Source organism: Mastacembelus armatus, chromosome 13, assembly GCF_900324485.2.
Source record: "Mastacembelus armatus chromosome 13, fMasArm1.2, whole genome shotgun sequence".
Lineage (NCBI taxonomy): Eukaryota > Metazoa > Chordata > Actinopteri > Synbranchiformes > Mastacembelidae > Mastacembelus > Mastacembelus armatus.
In genome coordinates, this window is record NC_046645.1 from 11,716,372 (window position 1) to 11,737,496 (window position 21,125).

Sequence of the window (21,125 nt, forward strand, 5' to 3'; positions counted from 1 at the left end):
ACGCATTCTAAATACAAAAACCAGAGGGGCATTTGTATGGAGCCAGAACAGTGACAATTGAACTTTGGTACTAAAAAATAACAGTTGGCACTGAAAACAAAATTGTAACTGAAAAATAAAACATTGGCATTTGTGTTGAAAAGAAAAACACTGGCATTGAAAAAAATCCTGAAAATAATTACATACTCAGTTTTTGTTGATATAAGTTTTTTTTCAGTATTTCACTGTTTCAGTGCCAATGTTTTATTTGTCAGTTCATATTTAGTTTTTAGTGCCAAGTGTTATTTTTCATTGCTAAAGTTCAACTGTCATTGTTCTGGCTCCTTACATTGTGCTGAAAGAAAAGAAAACTATTTAATTTATGAAAAAAAAAATTAGTGTTATTTATAGTTGTCACTGGGATTTCATCAGACAATGAAAAACGGAGGTAGAAATTTTATCAGTGTACATAGAATTTTGTTACAAATTTCCTGATCAGTTTAGCATCAACCTGGTCAGAAATTCTCCTGCGTGGCTTCAGATTGGATGCAGTAACCTCATTTTTGTTAGTTTTAAAAATTTTTACAAAAGCAACAGCATTTAAAGGCTGTAGCCAAGCAGTTGTTACATGCATTTACAAGACTGCTACTTGGATTATTGGCAGTATTTGCTCAAAGTCTGAGGTTACTTCCAGGTTAAGGCAGCATTTGCTGTAAAGGATATGGCAGTGTACATTAAATGATATGTAGGGTCTGAGAGAAGCAGCAACAGGAGAAATGCTGACACCGAGCCCATACAGTATTACCAGATCTACAGTGTGAACTAAATTATAAGTTTGGCTTATACACTATAATAATTTTAAAAAGTCAGCTTTGATGCCATATTATCAAAATCCGCCGTATGTAGTGTTGGGTCTGTGACATATGACAAATCACAGCTACAGAAAACAAAAAAATTAAAAAAGAGCCCATAGCTCAAAATATCTACCTTTTAGCATTTCAACATATATTTCAGCTGTTTCCCCACTTTCTCTTCTTTGTCAATAAGAAAGGGGGAAAGGATAACACACAGACACGTTTCCATTAGAATTATACTGTAAACTCAATCTCATGATCGACAGTGATAAGGTCATTGATAAGACACAAAAAAGATTAGTTTGACAATATCCTACTGTATATTTAAATAGACATATTTTATTAATTGATAACTTAATTAACTGGAATATCTTTTATCTATATTTTCAGGAGATCATTCACTGATTGATACAGTATTATTTATAACAGAGCCACAAAATCAAAACCTCAGGCAAAGTTATATCCATACTACTTTATACATGTATTGATCATAATAAAATTAATTAAAATGATAAATATCCTAAAAATTAAAATTTGTCAGGGAAGTATTTTGCCTTTCAGCTAAGATAACATCAGTCTGTGTGTATCTGTAAAGAGGGTCTGAACACAAAGCTATGGGAATAAGCACACAGCACAGTCTGTACAGAGGCAGGTGTTTTCAATGATCAGTCATTCACATGGAGAATCAGGGAGATATTCAGGATTATAACTACAAATGCTGAAATTTATGTGTTAGCATTCAAAACAGACAGAGAATCAAACACAGACTGAAGACATAAACATTGCAGTCATGACTAATGATGGACCTTTTCAAAATCTTTTCCGTCAATGGACAGTTTGTCTTTATCAATCAATAGTGAAAATCTGGAAACTGCAAATTTTACTTGTCACTTATCTTAAAATATACACATTTTATATATTCTGTTTGAGGCTTCACAGATATACAGTGAATGTAAAGTGCAGGTGTAATAAATATAAAACAGTGACATCCTGTGGTTGTTCAGTGTATCTGTGCTGTCGAGATGAGCCTGCCGTGACTGGCAGACTAACACAAAAGTTTATTTACATACAAATATAGAATGAGCCAATTTATTTTAGGAATTTCAGATGATTTAGTTTTTTTCCAAATACAACATTGAAACCACAGCTTTGTTTCTGCAGGGGCTCTGATGTCTTCTTTTAGTTGCTCTGATTCACTTCAAGACACAGGTTCTGGTAATTGGCTTGAGTAATTTAGCAATGTGGATGAAGTAATTCATGCTTTTTTTCTTCCTTCTCACATTCTGACTGGGCCACTGCAGTGCACCAACCTTCGTTTTCTTTCCATTTTTCATTAATCATACAATAGTTGATTCTATCGCCCCATGACGACCTCAACTTCAAACTATTAGAGGTAAAATCTCATAGTTTTAGAACTAATTTCAAACCAGCAAATAGTTCTACACAACATCTGTGTAGAAACACAATCTTGATTTAGGATATTGTTCACTTGCAGAGACTGCCATTAAAGTAACCCTTGCTCCTCTTCTAGCAGCAGACAGGTGAAAGATCAGTTTCATTAGTTTTACATCTTAGAGCAGTCAATGACACTGTAGACCGTGTAATTCTAATTAACTGCATCAAGTTTGGGACTGGCATGAAGGTCACAGTGGGCTACTTAACTGGTTCAGCGGATAGAGTCCATTTTCTGTCACAATGGGAAATGCCACTTCTTTTTTGGCATGCATTCTCTGTAGGGCATTTCTGGGTTACACGCTTCATTTTACTTTCTATTTTATTGCTGTCATCAGGTCATTATAATTCATCAGCTTATTAGTTCAGTACTTCTTGCACGGTTTCATATTTCTATATCCAGATACAGAAGACTAAAAAGTAACGACATCATAGAGGCAGATGTTTGCAAGAATTCAGCTTTTTCACGGGTGTCATGCAATCTGTTTGGAGAAACTAATTTGCACTTTATTCTCCTGATATCTGTTTGTAATGCTGACATCAACTCTGCATTCATAATCTACAGCCTGTCCAGAGTCTAACAGCTGTGTAGTTGTACAGTTGTGGCTTTGGGTGGCTTTATTTTAGGGTGATGCTGATTTCTTTTAAAGTACATATGGATCTGGCATATAGCTGTTTGTTATAACAAACCTGAGAGAGTTCCAATATCATTAGTCTGTGAACAGCATCATATTCACTTGAGAGACCCTCCTTTAGGTCCTAGAAACAAGTTTAAAGCCAAAGCAGCCCTGGCTCCACCCTCAGCACCCCTGGACTTCAAAACATCCTGCCTCAAGCCAGGTCAAAGGCAGTGTGTGTGCAATGCCACTGGTTGAAGTATTGCAATGTGTTAAATTATTTAAATTATTTTTGTTGATCTAATCTAACTTGATTTAAAAACATACTTAATGAGCATGTTATCAACTGATATAATTAAATTGTTTCTAGTATAACACAGGAAAAGAAAATACTGCATTTATAAAGCACACATTTATGAAACATTTATTATTAAAATTATTAAACAGACTGTAAGTATGCACATTACTACTGTTAATGCTGCTGTCCAGCATGGTTGTTAAATTCTGCCACAGCCATCTTATGATGGACCTTCCTGACCTTTGGGTCCTAATCAAATATTGCATTCCACTGTGCAAGCAGTATGGCAATAAACACATAAATCAATACACACAGAGTTCACGTGCCGTGGATTCTCAATACACAGCAGCATGGTGTACCTGGACAGTGGGGTGGTGGGCTGTTCTTGAAAAATAAAAAGACTAGACACTTTAACCAAACATAATTCTCTGTATTACAAAAAAAGACGAAAAAAACGATGCTAATAAATTGCCTAAGAGTAGTGTGTGCATATTTATTTGTGCAAGGCTTTATGCATGGCGTGTCTGTGTGTGTGTGTGTGTGTGTGTGTGTGTGTGTGTGTGTGTGTGTGTGTGTGTGTGCTAAACCTAAAGCATTGCTGTTATACAGAAAGTTTCCATTTTCAACCTCATTACCCTGTCAGACTGATTTTTGCATTTGGCGCACATGCTCAACATAACAGTTCACAGGCTTATTTGGCTTCTGTAGGCTTATAATGTTTTCACCTCCAGCTTACTGGAAAGTGGATGTGTCACAAACTGCACTAACAACAACACAGTCTAATTCCCTGTTATTAAATACAAACTTTAAATGCACTTTAAAGGTGATGGCACTACTATTACATTATATTGGGAGACTCAGCTATAATGGCAACTTACAAGTTGACATTTCAGGCAAACAAGAGTTGTTTGGTTGCTCCTAGCTTTAACCCAAATGTTAGCTGAATCCTTTAAGGGTCTGTTGAATTCAGCTTCTGAGTTCACTAATGTGCTAAAAGTAAAACAGTTCATCAAGTGCTTCTGTTGCATAAAACAAATTATGAGCAGAAAATCCCCTAAGGCCATCTCAGCAAATAATAATTAAAAGTGTTTAAGAAAATGCAGTTTTCTTTCCATGGTTTTTTTTTTTTTTTTTTTTTCTCATCCATGGCAGTGTGGGATTACTCAAAATAAAAAGACAGACTTGTGGTAGCTATGGTAACGACGTTGCCAGTCCTAGCACTCCATATGTTTGATGCCCAAACTCTGAGGTATAATTGTCATTTCACTACATTTATTTACAAAACCCTGTTTTACTACTTTATATCTGTTCTACTTGAGCCCAGCTGAGCGAGCCACATCAGCCAGAATACACAAGAGCTGAAATATATCAAACCTGACACTGTACATAGAAAAAAGTGGCTGTTCTCATTACGGCATATAGTCGATGGTAGAATTAATGGTTTTCAATTTGTGATGTCTCAAAGACCTATTATTCATAGTTTAGCGACGATTATATGATATATTAGAGTGACAGGGAGAAAACTGCATAAGTATCTTAATATGATTAATATATGACAGGACAGACTGTTACTCATGTCAAAGGAAAAATTCTTCACAGCTGAATATCATTACCTCAGAGATCTTTTGTAATCTAACGCTCACTTTTATACCAGCATTTTTACATCTTCTGCCAGTAGCTGACAGTACACAAAACTGAAGTCTTAAAACAAATTCCAGCATATTGCCAACAACAAAATCACAACATTTGTTTCCACACAATGTGCTAAGATTCTGGCTACAGTTTCATATTGCAAAAATGAGAGCATTAACAGTATGCTCACGCAACTCAAGCAGAAAGAAAATAGGCAGATGTTCAAAACAGGCAAGCTATTTTTTAAAGGCTTCTGTAAGAAGAGGGCAGACAAGAGGAGAGGACTGCTAATTACTGGAGACTTTAAGAGCCACAAAGGCTGAAGGAAAAGAGCAGATAAAAGGGGAGAGGCGGTTAAGAGAGTGGACAGCAGCAGATGAATGAGAGGAGGGAAAGGAAGAGAAATGGTAGAGAGAGGACACTCGTGTAATTGAATGAACACTTGTCACTGACAGGGCCTGGTCTTAGAAATGAGAGCGCTCTTTATCTCCTTTAAACCATTCGCGTCTTTAATAGGATTCTATAATCAATTTCTCCTGCTAATTGTACATCTGCACAAGCACCCCTACAGCCCCATCATCAGCCTGGAGAGATTTGAAAGATATGGGGTCAGACTGATTGCAGAGTCCGATCTCTGAAGTGTGTGGTTGCTCATGGTGATCACCAATTCGAGATTTACTAAAGTACTTTGTTTGATCTTTTAGAGAAATGACAGGGATGCAGTTGTTTGTACCGTAAGCTACAGTATCTCATCTTAAGACAAGAGAAATTCTAGTTGCATCATCTATTTTGAAAGTGTGATCCCGGGCGATCTGAATAAACACACCTGGGTTTTGCTCAATTACTGTGTTAACTCCAGTGTACTGGAGCCAGTATTCTCTCTCTTTCAATAACAAACTAATTTTCTCCTCCTGCTAAGCCAGGGTCTGATTCCCCTCCCATGTGGCAGTGATTTCTCTATATCAGATACATCGTCTTCCTCTTTCTTCCTTTATTGGGGCAAGAAATGACCCACTACTACTGAAAGCAACCATCCCTTTCTATTACTGAGTTGAGGTGAGAGTTTGTGTTTGCTGCAAAGAAAAGAATTTGCAACCATGTTTCATCAACAGAAAATGACATGTCACAGGATTTAGTGGTTCTTTGGGCTGTTGAGCTATTCATCACTTTTATCTGCCTGTATTTAAATGCTCATGTTGTCAGTGCTGCTTATGTTTCTGTCTTTCTCTGGGTTTCCCTCACTCTGCTCCCCTGGTCCAAGTGATGCATATCTGTGTTCTGCTCCTCTGCTGCCTTGCTGTGCAGAGCCAGGGGGTTTATGGAGGGGAGTCCTGCCAGCTGATGATAAAGTCTGTTCCAGGTAGTGTTTATCAGGCTGGAGATGTAGTGATTGGAGGCCTTTTCCCTGTTCATGTCATGGCACCACAGCCTGAGGTGGAATTTCAGAGTGAGAAGGCTAATGCATCTTGTGAAATGTAAGATTCTGCAAAATTCAATATTTTGTTTTCTTCTGAACGTGTTTAGCAGAAAACTTATACATATATTTATTTATGACTTTTAACTTTCCTCCTGTTTCTTTTCCTGCATGGAGCTTTAACCAGAGAGCGTATCGCTGGCTTCGGGCCATGATCTTTGCAGTGGAGGAAATTAACAGTAATCCAGATCTCCTGCCCAACTTCACCCTTGGCTATCTGGTAGCTGACACCTGTTTAGCAGAAAGCACCACTCTATTGGCAGCCATGGCTATGGTAACTGGACAGGAAGCTTATTTGGCAAATTCAGAATGTGGATCTGTGCATACAGTGCCAGTTATTGTTGGTGATTCACGCACTTCAGCCTCCATTATTGTGGCAAACACCCTCGGGGTGTTTGATATACCCATGGTGAGGATAACTGATGTGTTGCAAACATAATGATGATTCATGTGCTTGTTAGTTTTGCTGCAAAGTATTTTGAAGATCATATGTCTTTCTTCTCCTCTTGTGTTTTTCATTTTGGGCTGCACAATGTTACAGTACTGCCTCAAAGGAAGTAGCTCATGATTTCAAACTCCAGTAGGTCTAACTTTGTGTTCAGTTCAATGGGTTAATGAGGATTTCCTCAGGTTTCTCCTGTCTTAGTTCAAATGAAAGACATGAATGACATAAACAAGCCAGTGGCCTCAAAAATGCTCTTAATCTGGAGCATTGCATTGATATGACAAATGCACAGACTAAAGCATTTATTTCAAAACACATTGGGATTGATGTAATTCAGTTTCATATTTTTATACTCATTGTGATGTGCTTTTTAAACTACAGTATGTTGTGCCCCTCATACAAAGAAACTATTGTATTCTTCACAGGTAAGCTACTTAGCCTCCTGTGGGTGTTTGAGTGATAAGAGGAGGTATCCGCTGTTTTTCCGCACAACACCCAGTGATGCTGCAGAGGCGAGGGCCATGGCTGAACTGCTGCGTCTGATGGGGTGGACGTGGGTGGGTCTGGTGTCAGCGGATGATGATTTTGGCAGATTTGGGATTCAGATGTTAATGGAAGCACTCAGGGGAACTGAAGTGTGTGTTGCCTACCATGAAGTAATTCCAAAGGTAATGTAATGGCTCATTTTGACAGTGTTGGGGCATACGTGATTCTCTCCCTTTCTATTTAGTCTTTCTTACTATCTGCAATTCTCCCTTTGATTTTTAATATCTCTCTTTGTCATCCCAAGGACTATCCAAAGATGACAATGCAAAGAATAGTTGAAACCATCCAGAAATCCACTGCCAGAGTTGTGGTAACATTTCTTATAGACCCAGATGCAAAGGTTGATTACTATTCAAATCTTAAACTTTAATTTTCTCATTATCTCATTATTTACACATAATATTTTGAAGATGAGATGATTAACATTTTTCTTCATTCTTCTTCCTATCTCTTTGTCAGGCATTGTTTGAGGAAGTGGCTCACCAAAACATAACAGATAAGCAGTGGATTGCTAATGATGCATGGGCTACTTATGCTGCTATCTCAGGCCCTCATTATATTCCCTCACTGGCTGGGACAATAGGATTTGCTCTGCGGAAAGCCAATATCCCAGGACTGGGAAACTTTCTGACTCACATTCATCCCAGTTCATCCAAGTCAGACCCTTTTGTGAAAGAACTCTGGGAAATACTGTTTGGATGCTCTTTTCATTCTGGCATTGGTCGGCCATTGTGTTCAGGCTCAGAGGTCATAGGTGAACATCACTGATTAAAACTTTCTGTCAAATGAAACAATATTCATAAATTTAGTTTCAATTTCTGATTGAATTTGTTTGCTTATCTAGTTGCTTACTTATTTTTCTTAATGAGTAACTTACAGGAATTGGGGAGAGCTTGTATGCAGATGTGTCCCAGCTAAGAATCACTTATAATGTTTACAAGGCTGTGTATGCTATTGCTCATGCAATCAAAAATATGCTGGCCTGTGAACCTGGAAAAGGTCCCTTCCTGAAAGGCCAGTGTCCTGATGTTGAGAGGCTGCAGCCTTTACAGGTAAATGAAATTCTACATCTGGAGATGCCATAAATGTTATTATTTTCCAAAGTGCTGTGGAATAAAAGTTGTCTCTCTCAGATAGCTCACTACCTGAGAGAAGTGAACTTTACGACACCTTTGAATGAATGGATGAAATTTGACCAAAACGGAGACCCCCCTGCCTCATATGATATCATCAACTGGCACGTTACAGCTCAGGGAACAGGGGATTTTGTCACTGTTGGCCATTTTGTGTCGTCTCAAGAGTCAGGTGGTCAGTTTCACATTGACATGGACAGAGTGATGTGGGGAGCAGGTAGCAGACATGAGGTATCTATTTTTACATTACTTTTCATAATGGATTTCTCTTCTAGTTTATTTACTGTGTTCCCTGTTTCCCTGAAAGTAATTTTATTGTATTACCTAATCCTAGGTTCCTGTGTCTGTGTGTAGTCGACCTTGTCCTCCTGGTACAAGGAGAGCTGTGCAGAAAGGGAGACCTGTGTGCTGCTTTGATTGCCTGCCCTGTGCCGAGGGAGAAATCAGCAACCAAACAGGTACAGGGTTCATTGTATTTGTTTGAATAAATACAGATAAGTTACAGCAGAATACCTCTTCTTGGACTGCATGGAAGTAATCAGTACAAGAATGATATTTAATTAACAGAAGACAATAATTTCAAGAAGAAGAAAAAGAAGAAAACATGTTTAATAAAAAGCTATTTGAACACATTTTGGATTATGACAAAAACCCATAAAAACACATTCTGTCTGCCTTTGTCTCTTAACAGGTTCACTGGAGTGTTTTCGATGTCCAGAGCGGTTCTGGTCCAACTCAAATCGCACTGTTTGCATTCCCCAGCAGGTGGACTTTCTTTCTTATAGCGACACCATGGGAATCATCCTTTCCATAGTGTCAGCTGTTGGGGCAGCGCTAACAGCTGCCACATTTACCACTTTCCTTTACTATCGACACACACCTCTGGTAAGGATGATACCAAATCACATTTTAGATTATGGCATAAATGATAGAATCATAGAGAAAAATGGATATTTTACAATTTCCTGATGTGTTAATTTCAGAATTTTAAAAAAGACAATGGTCTACACCAATCTGTATTTTATCTTACTTCCAAATCCTCCCCTAGGTTCGGGCCAACAACTCAGAGGTGAGCTTCATGCTCCTGCTGTCGCTCAAGTTGTGCTTCTTGTGTGCACTGGCTTTCATTGGACAACCAGTAGCTTGGTCCTGTATGTTGAGACATACACTGTTTGGAATCAGCTTTGTGTTGTGTATCTCCTGTGTGCTGAGCCGCACTATGGTGGTCCTGGTGGCCTTTCGCTCTACGCTGCCCGGGGAAAACCTGATGCGTTACGTTGGGCCTGCTCAGCAGAGGTTGGCCATCTCCATCTGCACCCTGGTACAGGTGATTTCCTTTTTAACAATAGCAGTTCTAGTGATGTTCATTCCTGTAGAACTGGCTCACTTATATAAAGCCATCATCTTCGATCCCCACAGAACACTGTTCAGCATTTGGATTTCCAAATGTGATGCCTGCTTTATATTTCACTTTCTTTGTTTTATAGCCTTTATTTGTATCCTAAAAATATCTCTCTCTCTCCATCCTTTTCCCAGGTGCTGATCTGTGTGCTGTGGCTGACCCTGGCCCCTCCTCAGCCTACAGAAAGAGATATTGTGGACAACTGGGGACCCAGGATCATTCTTGAATGTGCTATGGGCTCTGTAGTTGGCTTCTCACTTGTTCTAGGCTACATAGGCCTGCTGGCCTGTCTCTGCCTCCTCCTGGCTTTCCTGGCTAGAAAACTTCCAGACAACTTTAATGAAGCCAAACTGATCACCTTCAGCATGCTGATCTTTTGTGCTGTTTGGGTGGCCTTTGTTCCCGCCTATGTCAGCTCTCCTGGAAAGTACACTGTCGCAGTAGAGATTTTTGCCATCCTGGCCTCAAGTTATGGTCTTCTGCTCTGTATCTTTGCTCCAAAGTGTTTTATTATTCTTCTGAGGCCTGAGAAAAACACCAAGAAACATATGATGACCAGATAAGTCAGTAGGGTCTAGTTTAGCACCTTTAGCCCTTGACAGGCAAATTAAACATGCACCAATCTGTCACCTGCAATTACCTCCTGGCTTCAGCAGGATACCTGACTCATAATTAAACGCAGAGCTCCTGCTGAACAGCAAAAGCAATAGTTTACTGGCAGGGTGCACAATGGCAAGACATGTGAAATTGATGAAAACAAATAAAAGGTACTGATGGTGCATCCAGAGGAAGTAACACCCTCTATAATTTCACACCTCCCTAAAATATTGCTGACTTTATGTACTGCTGGTCCCTAAATAGTTCAATGAGCCACCAGGATTTAATATTAACTGACCTTTCTAAATATGAACTAGAAAATCGTTTTGTATCTGTTTATAAACTGACAGGGGGGCTGTTTCTTTTTTGTGTGTTGTATGTATGAAGTCTTATATTTTGCACATATTTGTTTGTGGCAGGTTAAAAATATGACTTTCTTGTATACTATTTGTTTGCACAAATTTTAGGCCTGCCAATGGTCAAGCAGTTGTTGCACCAACATATATCATTTTCCTCTTCATGTTGTTGTTATTTCTTTTGAACTTCAGTTTCTTCATGGAGATGGACATTTTTTTCTCAGAGATCTCAGCCTCTTTTCCTCCCAGTCAGCTTTAAAATGGCATGAAAATAACTGATGTGACTGGCCATTGCTTAAGCCTGCCCTTACTAAAACCAGCTGATTTTCTCATCCTCTCTTTCACATTGTGCCTGGCTGCACACTGTACGAGTGAAAGGCAGTAGTCACAAAAATTGCATTATTTTGTTGCATAGACCCATATTATGCAAAATGAAACTGAAAATTGAATTTGTCCAAGTTTTGACTTGAATGACTTTTTGAATTTTATGGCATTTATCACGACAAACCAAAAAAACAAACAATACAAACAAACAAATAAATCTTCCTGAAACAAATGTAATTGTTTTCTTTAAATTCAAATATTTTTTATTCATTTATATATGTTTGCACAATTTGACATAACTTAGAAAAAATAGTGTTAGTTGCCAAAGTTCCAACATCCAGGAGAAGTACCTGCTATCACAACTGGAGATTGACAAGGTACAACACAAATGCTACAGCAAGGGGGAGCCAGTACCACAGATCATCATCAACCCTGACACAAAGCATTTCAGGATCTATGTGTTGATGCTGGTGCCTGTTGCTCTGATGTCTATCACTGTGATGGTTACTGAAACTTGTTCAGGAAGCTTGCTGTGGTCTGTTATTTAGGTCCACTATCGACATTGCATTGTTGTTATGTGATGCTTCCTTCTCCAATGTTTTTCCAGTGTTGTTCCGTGTTCAGCATTTGTGGGTCTGCTTTCACATTGTTATTATCACACCTTTTACTGCAGAAATCTGTGATGAACAAAGGCTTGACAAAGTACAAGCTCTCCATAGCTGAGGTCTTCTAAAGAGGTACACCAGAGAAATAGAAACCAGGACAATGAACCAAATGTTCTTCACTAAGCCATCCAAAGTGTACTCTCACTGGCAGGGTAATAACATGAAAGCAGATCCACAAAGGCTGGCAAACAATACTGGAAGAACATATGGGGGAAGAAAGAATCAGAATGTGTGTGATGGGAGAAGAAAGCATCACAATGTGTGTGTGTTCCGGTTTTCATCATGTTGTGGAGACAAAAAATGTTTACACAGTTACATTATGGGGACCTATGGCATAGTGGGGACCAAAAATCAGGTCGCCATAAGGAAAACCATTTTAAATTAATGCAGTAACTATTCTGAAGCTGCCTGTGCTCTTTTTAGCATTGGCCAATAATGCAACTTTTGAATCAGTGTCTGTGTGGGTGGGTGATTGCTTGCACCTGCTAATGGTTTTAAGTGGTAATGCACTTCCTGCTCTACACACACACTTGATCCAAATATGGTTGAGTAACAACCACTTCCTGGTCCTCATCAGGAAGGATGTGTGCAGCAAAAAGACATGTTCAGAGTTAAATAAAAAAACCTAAGTAAGGTGATTGTTTGCATTATTTACTAGCTAGGGAGACCAGACTTTCTGCATTGGAGCAAAAGTGAGACAAGTTAAGCACATTTATATACCAAACCAGTTGAACAAGTGTTCAATCTTCAAATTGGGCTAATTAGCTCAAGTCTGCAGGATAGCTAGCTAGCTAGCTGTAATTAACTACGGAAGCTGAGAGGTGACCTCAAAGGTTTTACTCTAACAAAGATTTTTTTTAAATGGCCTTGCAATTTAAAATCCAACCTTTGAAGAGACCCCTTAAAAATTTATATTTTCCTTGCCTTTTTTAGAACGCAGTCCGAGCTTACTTGTCCAGGAATGTATGTTATACTATTGATGTTTTAATTTCTCTGAAATCAGGTGTGTGTTGGCATGCATCTCTTAGATTTTTTGACTGGTGATGGTAAGTAGTGTCGCGATGATGCTGTAGTGTCGCAGAATCCAACATAGTGACATGCAGCTAAACAAAGAAATCACCTTAACTTTGCCAACAAAAAAGAAAACAACATTAGATATGTAGGCTTATTATACCTTTTATTATCACCAAGATTGCCACTGTGGAGGAGCTTAAAGAGTACATCAAGGAGTGCTTCCAAGAAGTAGTAGAAGAAAGGAAGTAAAACACTGGCCCCCTCTTTGAAAAGGGCTAGACTCGCCAGGAGCGAGTGCAGATATGAATGATATATTAGAGTCCACCAATAAAAATTTATGCAGCCTAGATGCCAGGTTATTCTTAGTGGAAGCACTCCATAAAGAATTGCCAGGCCTTGTGAGAGTCTCTGAAGTTCAGAGAGAAACAGATGGTTGATCTGTGGGCAGAGAACGAACAGCACCGCCCAAGTGAAAAATAAATATTTTTCATACTTAAATGAACTAGAACTTGGCTAATTGTTGCTGGAAGTGGTTATTGAGTGGTCGCGTTTTACTAGTTGGAATTTTCTGGTGTTTTTGGTCGTTTTTTGGTAATGTTTCTATTCTTTCTATCATACTTAATGCCATTATTTGCTGGATGTCTCAAACTTTTCTGACGATAATTGAATTACTTGTTGGACCAGACTGAACAATATTAGCTATAGCCTAACGCACAAGGACACCTGCCCAGTTCTCCACTCATTCTCCACACCACAGCTCGATTTCTTTCCTGTGCCCATTGTTTCTTATTCTTGGCTGCCCATGCTCTCTCTCTCATTTCTGACAGACTCAAAATAAAAAGCCTTTATGGAAGACCATGAACAAAAAAAAATTATAATGCTCATGAGTTTAATCATTATTCTGAGGAAGAATAATTGTATGACATACATCTTTAATAGAAACAAAAATCCAAAAATCTGGTCCTAAAAATAGGAGTGTAGACTTACAAAAGTAAGGGATGATTCTTGGTTGTCTATTTATAAACTGCAGGTACCAACATCAATAGTTCAAACAGTAGTTCATTAGTACTACTGTTGCGTTGCCCTGCTGCCCCAGGGCAACGCTGTGCTATAGAGGGTTAAGGAATACATTTAATTTATATGCATATTTTCAGCTTTTGCACAGAGTGACAAGGGTCCTCTGTTAGTTTCTATGTACTTATTCAAGTAGATATGTGCGCGCGCGTGTGTGTGTGTGCGTGTGTATGTTGAAAACAATGAAAGCAGTGCAAAAGCTTCTCACACTGAAAATGTGAGGGAGTGACAAATTTTCAGTGTGCACTGTTTGATGAGTGAACATGTATGAATGAATTTATGAAGGTGGCACTACATTAACCAATAATCTAACAGTCTGATGATGAATAGTTCCCTTTAAACATATACTGTATATAATTTCTTCTTCTGCAGCACATGCAACAATGTTATTTCTAAGTAAGATCAAGTTGTACATGCGTACACAGATAAATAAAAAATTGAATTTAAAGAAAAATGAAAATACTTTCATTTCAGGAAGATTTATTTGTTCGTGTTTAATTAGTTTTCCGTGCTTGTCGGGATAAATGCCCTAAAATTCTCAAAAATTTTCAGTTTTATTTTCAGGACTACACATTTATAAAATATGCTGCAGACACAAATGCAATGTTAAGCACATATAGGTCTATGCAACAAAATAATGCAATTTTTTGTGACTACTGCCTTTCACTCACAGTGTGCAGCCTGGCACAATGTGAAAGAGAGGATGAATGTATTACTAGCTTGAGTAATCCATAACGAGCAGCTGGAGCTAAGGGTAGGCTTTCGTAATGGCCAATCACATCAGTTATTTTCATGCCATTTAAAAGCTGACGGGGAGGAAAAGAGGCTGAGTAAAAATGTCCATCTCCATGAAGAAACTGAAGAAATACACAGCATGAACAGGCAAAATGATATATGTTGGTGTAACAAATGCTTGAATATTGTCAGGACTACAATTTGTGCAAACAGTTTAAAAGCAAAGTCATATTTATAAAGTGCAACAAAAAAAAAAAGTTTATGTGCACAATATGAGACATTATACATACAACACACAAAAAGAATATTGCAAGTTCATATTTAGAAAGGTCAGTTAATATTAAATCCTGGTGGCTCATTGAACTATTTAGGGACCAGCAGTACATAAAGTCAGCAATATTTTAGGGAGGTGTGAAATTATAGAGGGTGTTACTTCCTCTGGACGCACGATCAGTACCTTTTATTTGTTTTCATCAATTTCACATGTCTTGCCATTGTGCACCCTGCCAGTAAACTATTGCTTTTGCTGTTCAGCAGGAGCTCTGTGTTTAATTATGAGTCAGGTCTTATATTAATGCTAAGGTCAGGAGGTAATTGCAGGTGACAGATTGGTGCATGTTTAGTTTGCCTGTCAAGGGCTAAAGGTGCTAAACTAGACCCTACTGATTTATCTGGTCATCATATGTTTCTTGGTGTTTTTCTCAGGCCTCAGAAGAATAATAAAACACTTTGGAGCAAAGATACAGAGCAGAAGACCATAACTTGAGGCCAGGATGGCAAAAATCTCTACTGCAACAGTGTACTTTCCAGGAGAGCTGACATAGGCGGGAACAAAGGCCACCCAAACAGCACAAAAGATCAGCATGCTGAAGGTGATCAGTTTGGCTTCATTAAAGTTGTCTGGAAGTTTTCTAGCCAGGAAGGCCAGGAGGAGGCAGAGACAGGCCAGCAGACCTATGTAGCCTAGAACAAATGAGAAGCCAGCTACAGAGCCCATAGCACATTCAAGAATGATCTTGGGTCCCCAGTTGTCCACAATATCTCTTTCTGTAGGCTGAGGAGGGGCCAGGGTCAGCCACAACACACAGATCAGCACCTGGGAAAAGGATGGAGAGAGTAAGATATTTTTAGGATACAAATAAAGAATATAAAACAAAGAAGGTGAAATATAAAGCAGGCATCACATTTGGAAATCCAAATGCTGAACAGTGTTCTGTGGGGATCGAAGATGATGGCTTTATATAAGTGAGCCAGTTCTACAGGAATGAACATCACTAGAACTGCTATTGTTAAAAAGGAAATCACCTGTACCAGGGTGCAGATGGAGATGGCCAACCTCTGCTGAGCAGGCCCAACGTAACGCATCAGGTTTTCCCCGGGCAGCGTAGAGCGAAAGGCCACCAGGACCACCATAGTGCGGCTCAGCACACAGGAGATACACAACACAAAGCTGATTCCAAACAGTGTATGTCTCAACATACAGGACCAAGCTACTGGTTGTCCAATGAAAGCCAGTGCACACAAGAAGCACAACTTGAGCGACAGCAGGAGCATGAAGCTCACCTCTGAGTTGTTGGCCCGAACCTAGGGGAGGATTTGGAAGTAAGATAAAATACAGATTGGTGTAGACCATTGTCTTTTTTAAAATTCTGAAATTAACACATCAGGAAATTGTAAAATAACCATTTTTCTCTATGATTCTATCATTTATGCCATAATCTAAAATGTGATTTGGTATCATCCTTACCAGAGGTGTGTGTCGATAGTAAAGGAAAGTGGTAAATGTGGCAGCTGTTAGCGCTGCCCCAACAGCTGACACTATGGAAAGGATGATTCCCATGGTGTCGCTATAAGAAAGAAAGTCCACCTGCTGGGGAATGCAAACAGTGCGATTTGAGTTGGACCAGAACCGCTCTGGACATCGAAAACACTCCAGTGAACCTGTTAAGAGACAAAGGCAGACAGAATGTGTTTTTATGGGTTTTTGTCATAATCCAAAATGTGTTCAAATAGCTTTTTATTAAACATGTTTTCTTCTTTTTCTTCTTCTTTTTCTTCTTCTTCTTCTGTTAATTAATTATCATTCTTGTACTGATTACTTCCATGCAGTCCAAGAAGAGGTATTCTGCTGTAACTTATCTGTATTTATTCAAACAAATACAATGAACCCTGTACCTGTTTGGTTGCTGATTTCTCCCTCGGCACAGGGCAGGCAATCAAAGCAGCACACAGGTCTCCCTTTCTGCACAGCTCTCCTTGTACCAGGAGGACAAGGTCGACTACACACAGACACAGGAACCTAGGATTAGGTAATACAATAAAATTACTTTCAGGGAAACAGGGAACACAGTAAATAAACTAGAAGAGAAATCCATTATGAAAAGTAATGTAAAAATAGATACCTCATGTCTGCTACCTGCTCCCCACATCACTCTGTCCATGTCAATGTGAAACTGACCACCTGACTCTTGAGACGACACAAAATGGCCAACAGTGACAAAATCCCCTGTTCCCTGAGCTGTAACGTGCCAGTTGATGATATCATATGAGGCAGGGGGGTCTCCGTTTTGGTCAAAGTTCATCCATTCATTCAAAGGTGTTGTAAAGTTCACTTCTCGCAGGTAGTGAGCTATCTGAGAGAGACAACTTTTATTCCACAGCACTTTGGAAAATAATAACATTTATGGCATCTCCAGATTGTAGTATTTCATTTACCTGTAAAGGCTGCAGCCTCTCAACATCAGGACACTGGCCTTTCAGGAAGGGACCTTTTCCAGGTTCACAGGCCAGCATATTTTTGATTGCATGAGCAATAGCATACACAGCCTTGTAAACATTATAAGTGATTCTTAGCTGGGACACATCTGCATACAAGCTCTCCCCAATTCCTGCAAGTGACTCATTAAGGAGAAGTAAGAGAATAAATGTACTTTGCAATTTAAACATTAGGCTATTAAAAATTAAAGTAAATTTGTGAATATTGTTTCATATGACAGAAAGTTTTAATCAGTGAAGCAGTGATCACCTATGACCTCTGAGCCTGAACACAATGGCCGTCCCAGGCCAGAATGAAAAGAGCATCCAAACAGCATTTCCCAGAGTTCTTTCACAAAAGGGTCTGACTTGGATGAACTGGGATGAATGTGAGTCAGAAAAGATCCCAGTCCTGGGATATTGGCTTTCCGCAGAGCAAATCCTATTGTCCCAGCCAGTGAGGGAATATAACGAGGGACTAAGAAAGCAGCATAAGTAGCCCAAGCATCATTAGCAATCCACTGCTTATCTGTTATGTTTTGGTGAGCCACTTCCTCAAACAATGCCTGACAAAGAGATATGAAGATGTTTATCATATGTATAAATAATGAGATGATGAAAAATTTAAAGGTTAAGATTTGAATAGTAATCAACCTTTGCATCTGGACCTATTAGAAATGTTACCACAACTCTGGCAGTGGATTTCTGGATGGTTTCAACTATTCTTTGCATTGTCATCTTTGGATAGTCCTTGGGATGACAAAGAGAGATATTAAAAATCAAAGGGAGAATTGCAGATAGTAAGAAAGACTAAATAGAAAGGGAGAGAATCACGTATGCCCCAACACTGTCAAAATGAGCCATTACATTACCTTTGGAATCACTTCATGGTAGGCAACACACACTTCAGTTCCCCTGAGTGCTTCCATTAACATCTGAATCCCAAATCTGCCAAAATCATCATCCGCTGACACCAGACCCACCCACGTCCACCCCATCAGACGCAGCAGTTCAGCCATGGCCCTCGCCTCTGCAACATCACTGGGTGTTGTGCGGAAAAACAGCGGATACCTCCTCTTATCACTCAAACACCCACAGGATGCAAAGTAGCTTACCTGTGAAGAATACAATACTGTAGTTTAAAAAGCACATCACAATTAGTATAAAAATATGAAACTGAATTACATCAATCCCAATGTGTTTTGAAATAAAAGCTTTAGTCTGTGCATTTGTCATATCTTTACTATTTGTGCAAGGCCCCGATTAAGAGCATTTTTGAGGCCACTGGCTTGTTTATGTCATTCATGTCTTTCATTTGAACTAAGACAGGAGAAACCTGAGGAAATCCTCATTAACCCATTGAACTGAACACAAAGTTAGACCTACTGGAGTTTGAAATCATGAGCTACTTCCTGTGAGGCAGTACTGTAACATTGTGCAGCCCAAAGTGAAAAACACAAGAGGAGAAGAAAGACATATGATCTTCAAAATACTTTGCAGCAAAACTAACAAGCACATGAATCATCATTATGTTTGCAACACATCAGTTATCCTCACCATGGGTATATCAAACACCCCGAGGGTGTTTGCCACAATAATGGAGGCTGAAGTGCGTGAATCACCAACAATAACTGGCACTGTATGCACAGATCCACATTCTGAATTTGCCAAATAAGCTTCCTGTCCAGTTACCATAGCCATGGCTGCCAATAGAGTGGTGCTTTCTGCTAAACAGGTGTCAGCTACCAGATAGCCAAGGGTGAAGTTGGGCAGGAGATCTGGATTACTGTTAATTTCCTCCACTGCAAAGATCATGGCCCGAAGCCAGCGATACGCTCTCTGGTTAAAGCTCCATGCAGGAAAAGAACAGGAGGAAAGATAAAAGTCATAAATAAATATATGTATAAGTTTTCTGCTAAACACGTTCAGAAGAAAAACAAAATATTGAATTTTGCAGAATCTTACATTTCACAGGATGCATTAGCCTTCTCACTCTGAAATTCCACCTCAGGCTGTGGTGCCATGACATGAACAGGGAAAAGGCCTCCAATCACTACATCTCCAGCCTGATAAACACTACCTGGAACAGACTTTATCATCAGCTGGCAGGACTCCCCTCCATAAACCCCCTGGCTCTGCACAGCAAGGCAGCAGAGGAGCAGAACACAGATATGCATCACTTGGACCAGGGGAGCAGAGTGAGGGAAACCCAGAGAAAGACAGAAACATAAGCAGCACTGACAAGACATGAGCATTTAAATACAGGCAGATAAAAGTGATGAATAGCTCAACAGCCCAAAGAACCACTAAATCCTGTGACATGTCATTTTCTGTTGATGAAACATGGTTACAAATTCTCTTCTCTGCAACAAACACAAACTCTCACCTCAACTCAGTAACAGAAAGGGATGGTTGCTTTCAGTAGTAGTGGGTCAGTTCTTGCCCCAATAAAGGAAGAAAGAGGAAGACGATGTATCTGATATAGAGAAATCACTGCCACATGGGAGGGGAATCAGACCCTGGCTTAGCAGGAGGAGAAAATTAGTTTGTTATTGAAAGAGAGAGAATACTGGCTCCAGTAATTTGGAGCTAACACAGTAATGGAGCAAAACCCAGGTGTTTATTCAGATCGCCAGGGATCACTCTTTCAAAATAGATGATGCAACTAGAATTTCTCTTAAGATGATTCTTTAGTTTACGTTACAAACAACTGCTTCACTGTCATTATTTTAAAAGGTCATACAAAACACCTAAGTACATTTTGGATCATTAATCATTAACACTGACCCACCACTGGTTGATATATTTACCTATTCTGTCTCAGCTGAATTACAAATTCTAGTGAATATAAGACTTTAAGACTCTTATTGCTTTACTCACATCTGTTTAAATTCATTTTTCTTTCAGATCATAGCACTATAGCACACAGATAATGTCCATTCAAGGGGTAATAATACATGTGGTTTGAATTAGAAAACATGGTAATTTGTTAAAGACAATGAATGGACTATCAAATTATAGGCACACATGTAAAATACAGCATGTTAAGGCTTTGAATTGTGTGGTAATTTCTTCAAGGCTCAACTTCTTGTATACAGCTACATATTCAATCTTGTCATCAGTGCTTTTTTATAAGACAAAACAAGCAGGGCCCCTGTCAGGAACACAGTCCCTTAACCCCAATAAACTATCCAAAATCTATTCTGGTAAGTGGAGGTCCACCTTGATGTGCTCTAGCTTGCCCCTCAGAAGCCTCAGGTGTAAGGTGTTGAAGGCACCAGAAAAATCAAAGAACATGATTCTCCCAGTGCTCTCAGTGTCCTCCAGATGAGAAAGAATATACAAAATAATAATAAAGGAAGCCGTGGACTAGTGAGCATGAGAGCCACTATCCAAGATGAAATAGCAAAGATACATGAGTATATCAGGAAGATGGCCCCAGTGATGATGTGCTTAGTGAATACCTCAGGCAGCAGAATAGGTGCTGGAAAAGGAAGGACAAGAACCATCATAGGAGGACAAGCCCCTGCATGGTATGTACCACTGTCAAATAAAACAAGTGGCTGATATTGAAAAATCCTACCAGTGTCTGGACAATGCAGGACTGAAAGACAGCACAGAGGGACTAATCATGGCAGCATAGGATCAAGCTCTACTCCTGTACTCAGCCAACGGGAACAACTTGGGACCTCTGTAAGAATGCTCTTTGTTGACTTCAGCTCCACCTTTAACATCATAATCTCTGACATCCGTGTGGACAAGTTAACTGCCCTT

General features: G+C 39.3%; 2 protein-coding genes across 2 annotated transcripts; one reads left to right on the plus strand and one right to left on the minus strand.

The window, feature by feature from the left end:
• Positions 1-6,233: 6,233 nt before the first annotated feature.
• On the plus strand, positions 6,234-10,638 carry LOC113122912 (extracellular calcium-sensing receptor-like). Its single transcript, XM_026294578.1, has 11 exons — positions 6,234-6,307; positions 6,424-6,715; positions 7,177-7,419; positions 7,542-7,637; positions 7,757-8,051; positions 8,177-8,349; positions 8,431-8,661; positions 8,765-8,888; positions 9,122-9,315; positions 9,479-9,757; positions 9,967-10,638. The coding sequence occupies exons 1-11, from the start codon at positions 6,249-6,251 to the stop codon at positions 10,393-10,395; spliced, it is 2,415 nt and encodes an 804-aa protein (XP_026150363.1). The 5' UTR covers positions 6,234-6,248; the 3' UTR covers positions 10,396-10,638.
• Positions 10,639-15,264: 4,626 nt separating this feature from the next.
• On the minus strand, positions 15,265-19,783 carry LOC113122651 (extracellular calcium-sensing receptor-like). The gene is made up of 12 exons (XM_026294138.1): positions 19,738-19,783; positions 19,317-19,530; positions 18,909-19,200; positions 18,224-18,466; positions 18,006-18,101; positions 17,623-17,917; positions 17,313-17,485; positions 17,000-17,230; positions 16,773-16,896; positions 16,345-16,538; positions 15,903-16,181; positions 15,265-15,693 (listed from the first exon to the last, which is right to left on the minus strand). Exons 2-12 carry the CDS (start codon positions 19,526-19,528, stop codon positions 15,265-15,267), a joined length of 2,568 nt encoding a protein of 855 aa, XP_026149923.1. The 5' UTR covers positions 19,529-19,530; positions 19,738-19,783.
• Positions 19,784-21,125: the final 1,342 nt, after the last annotated feature.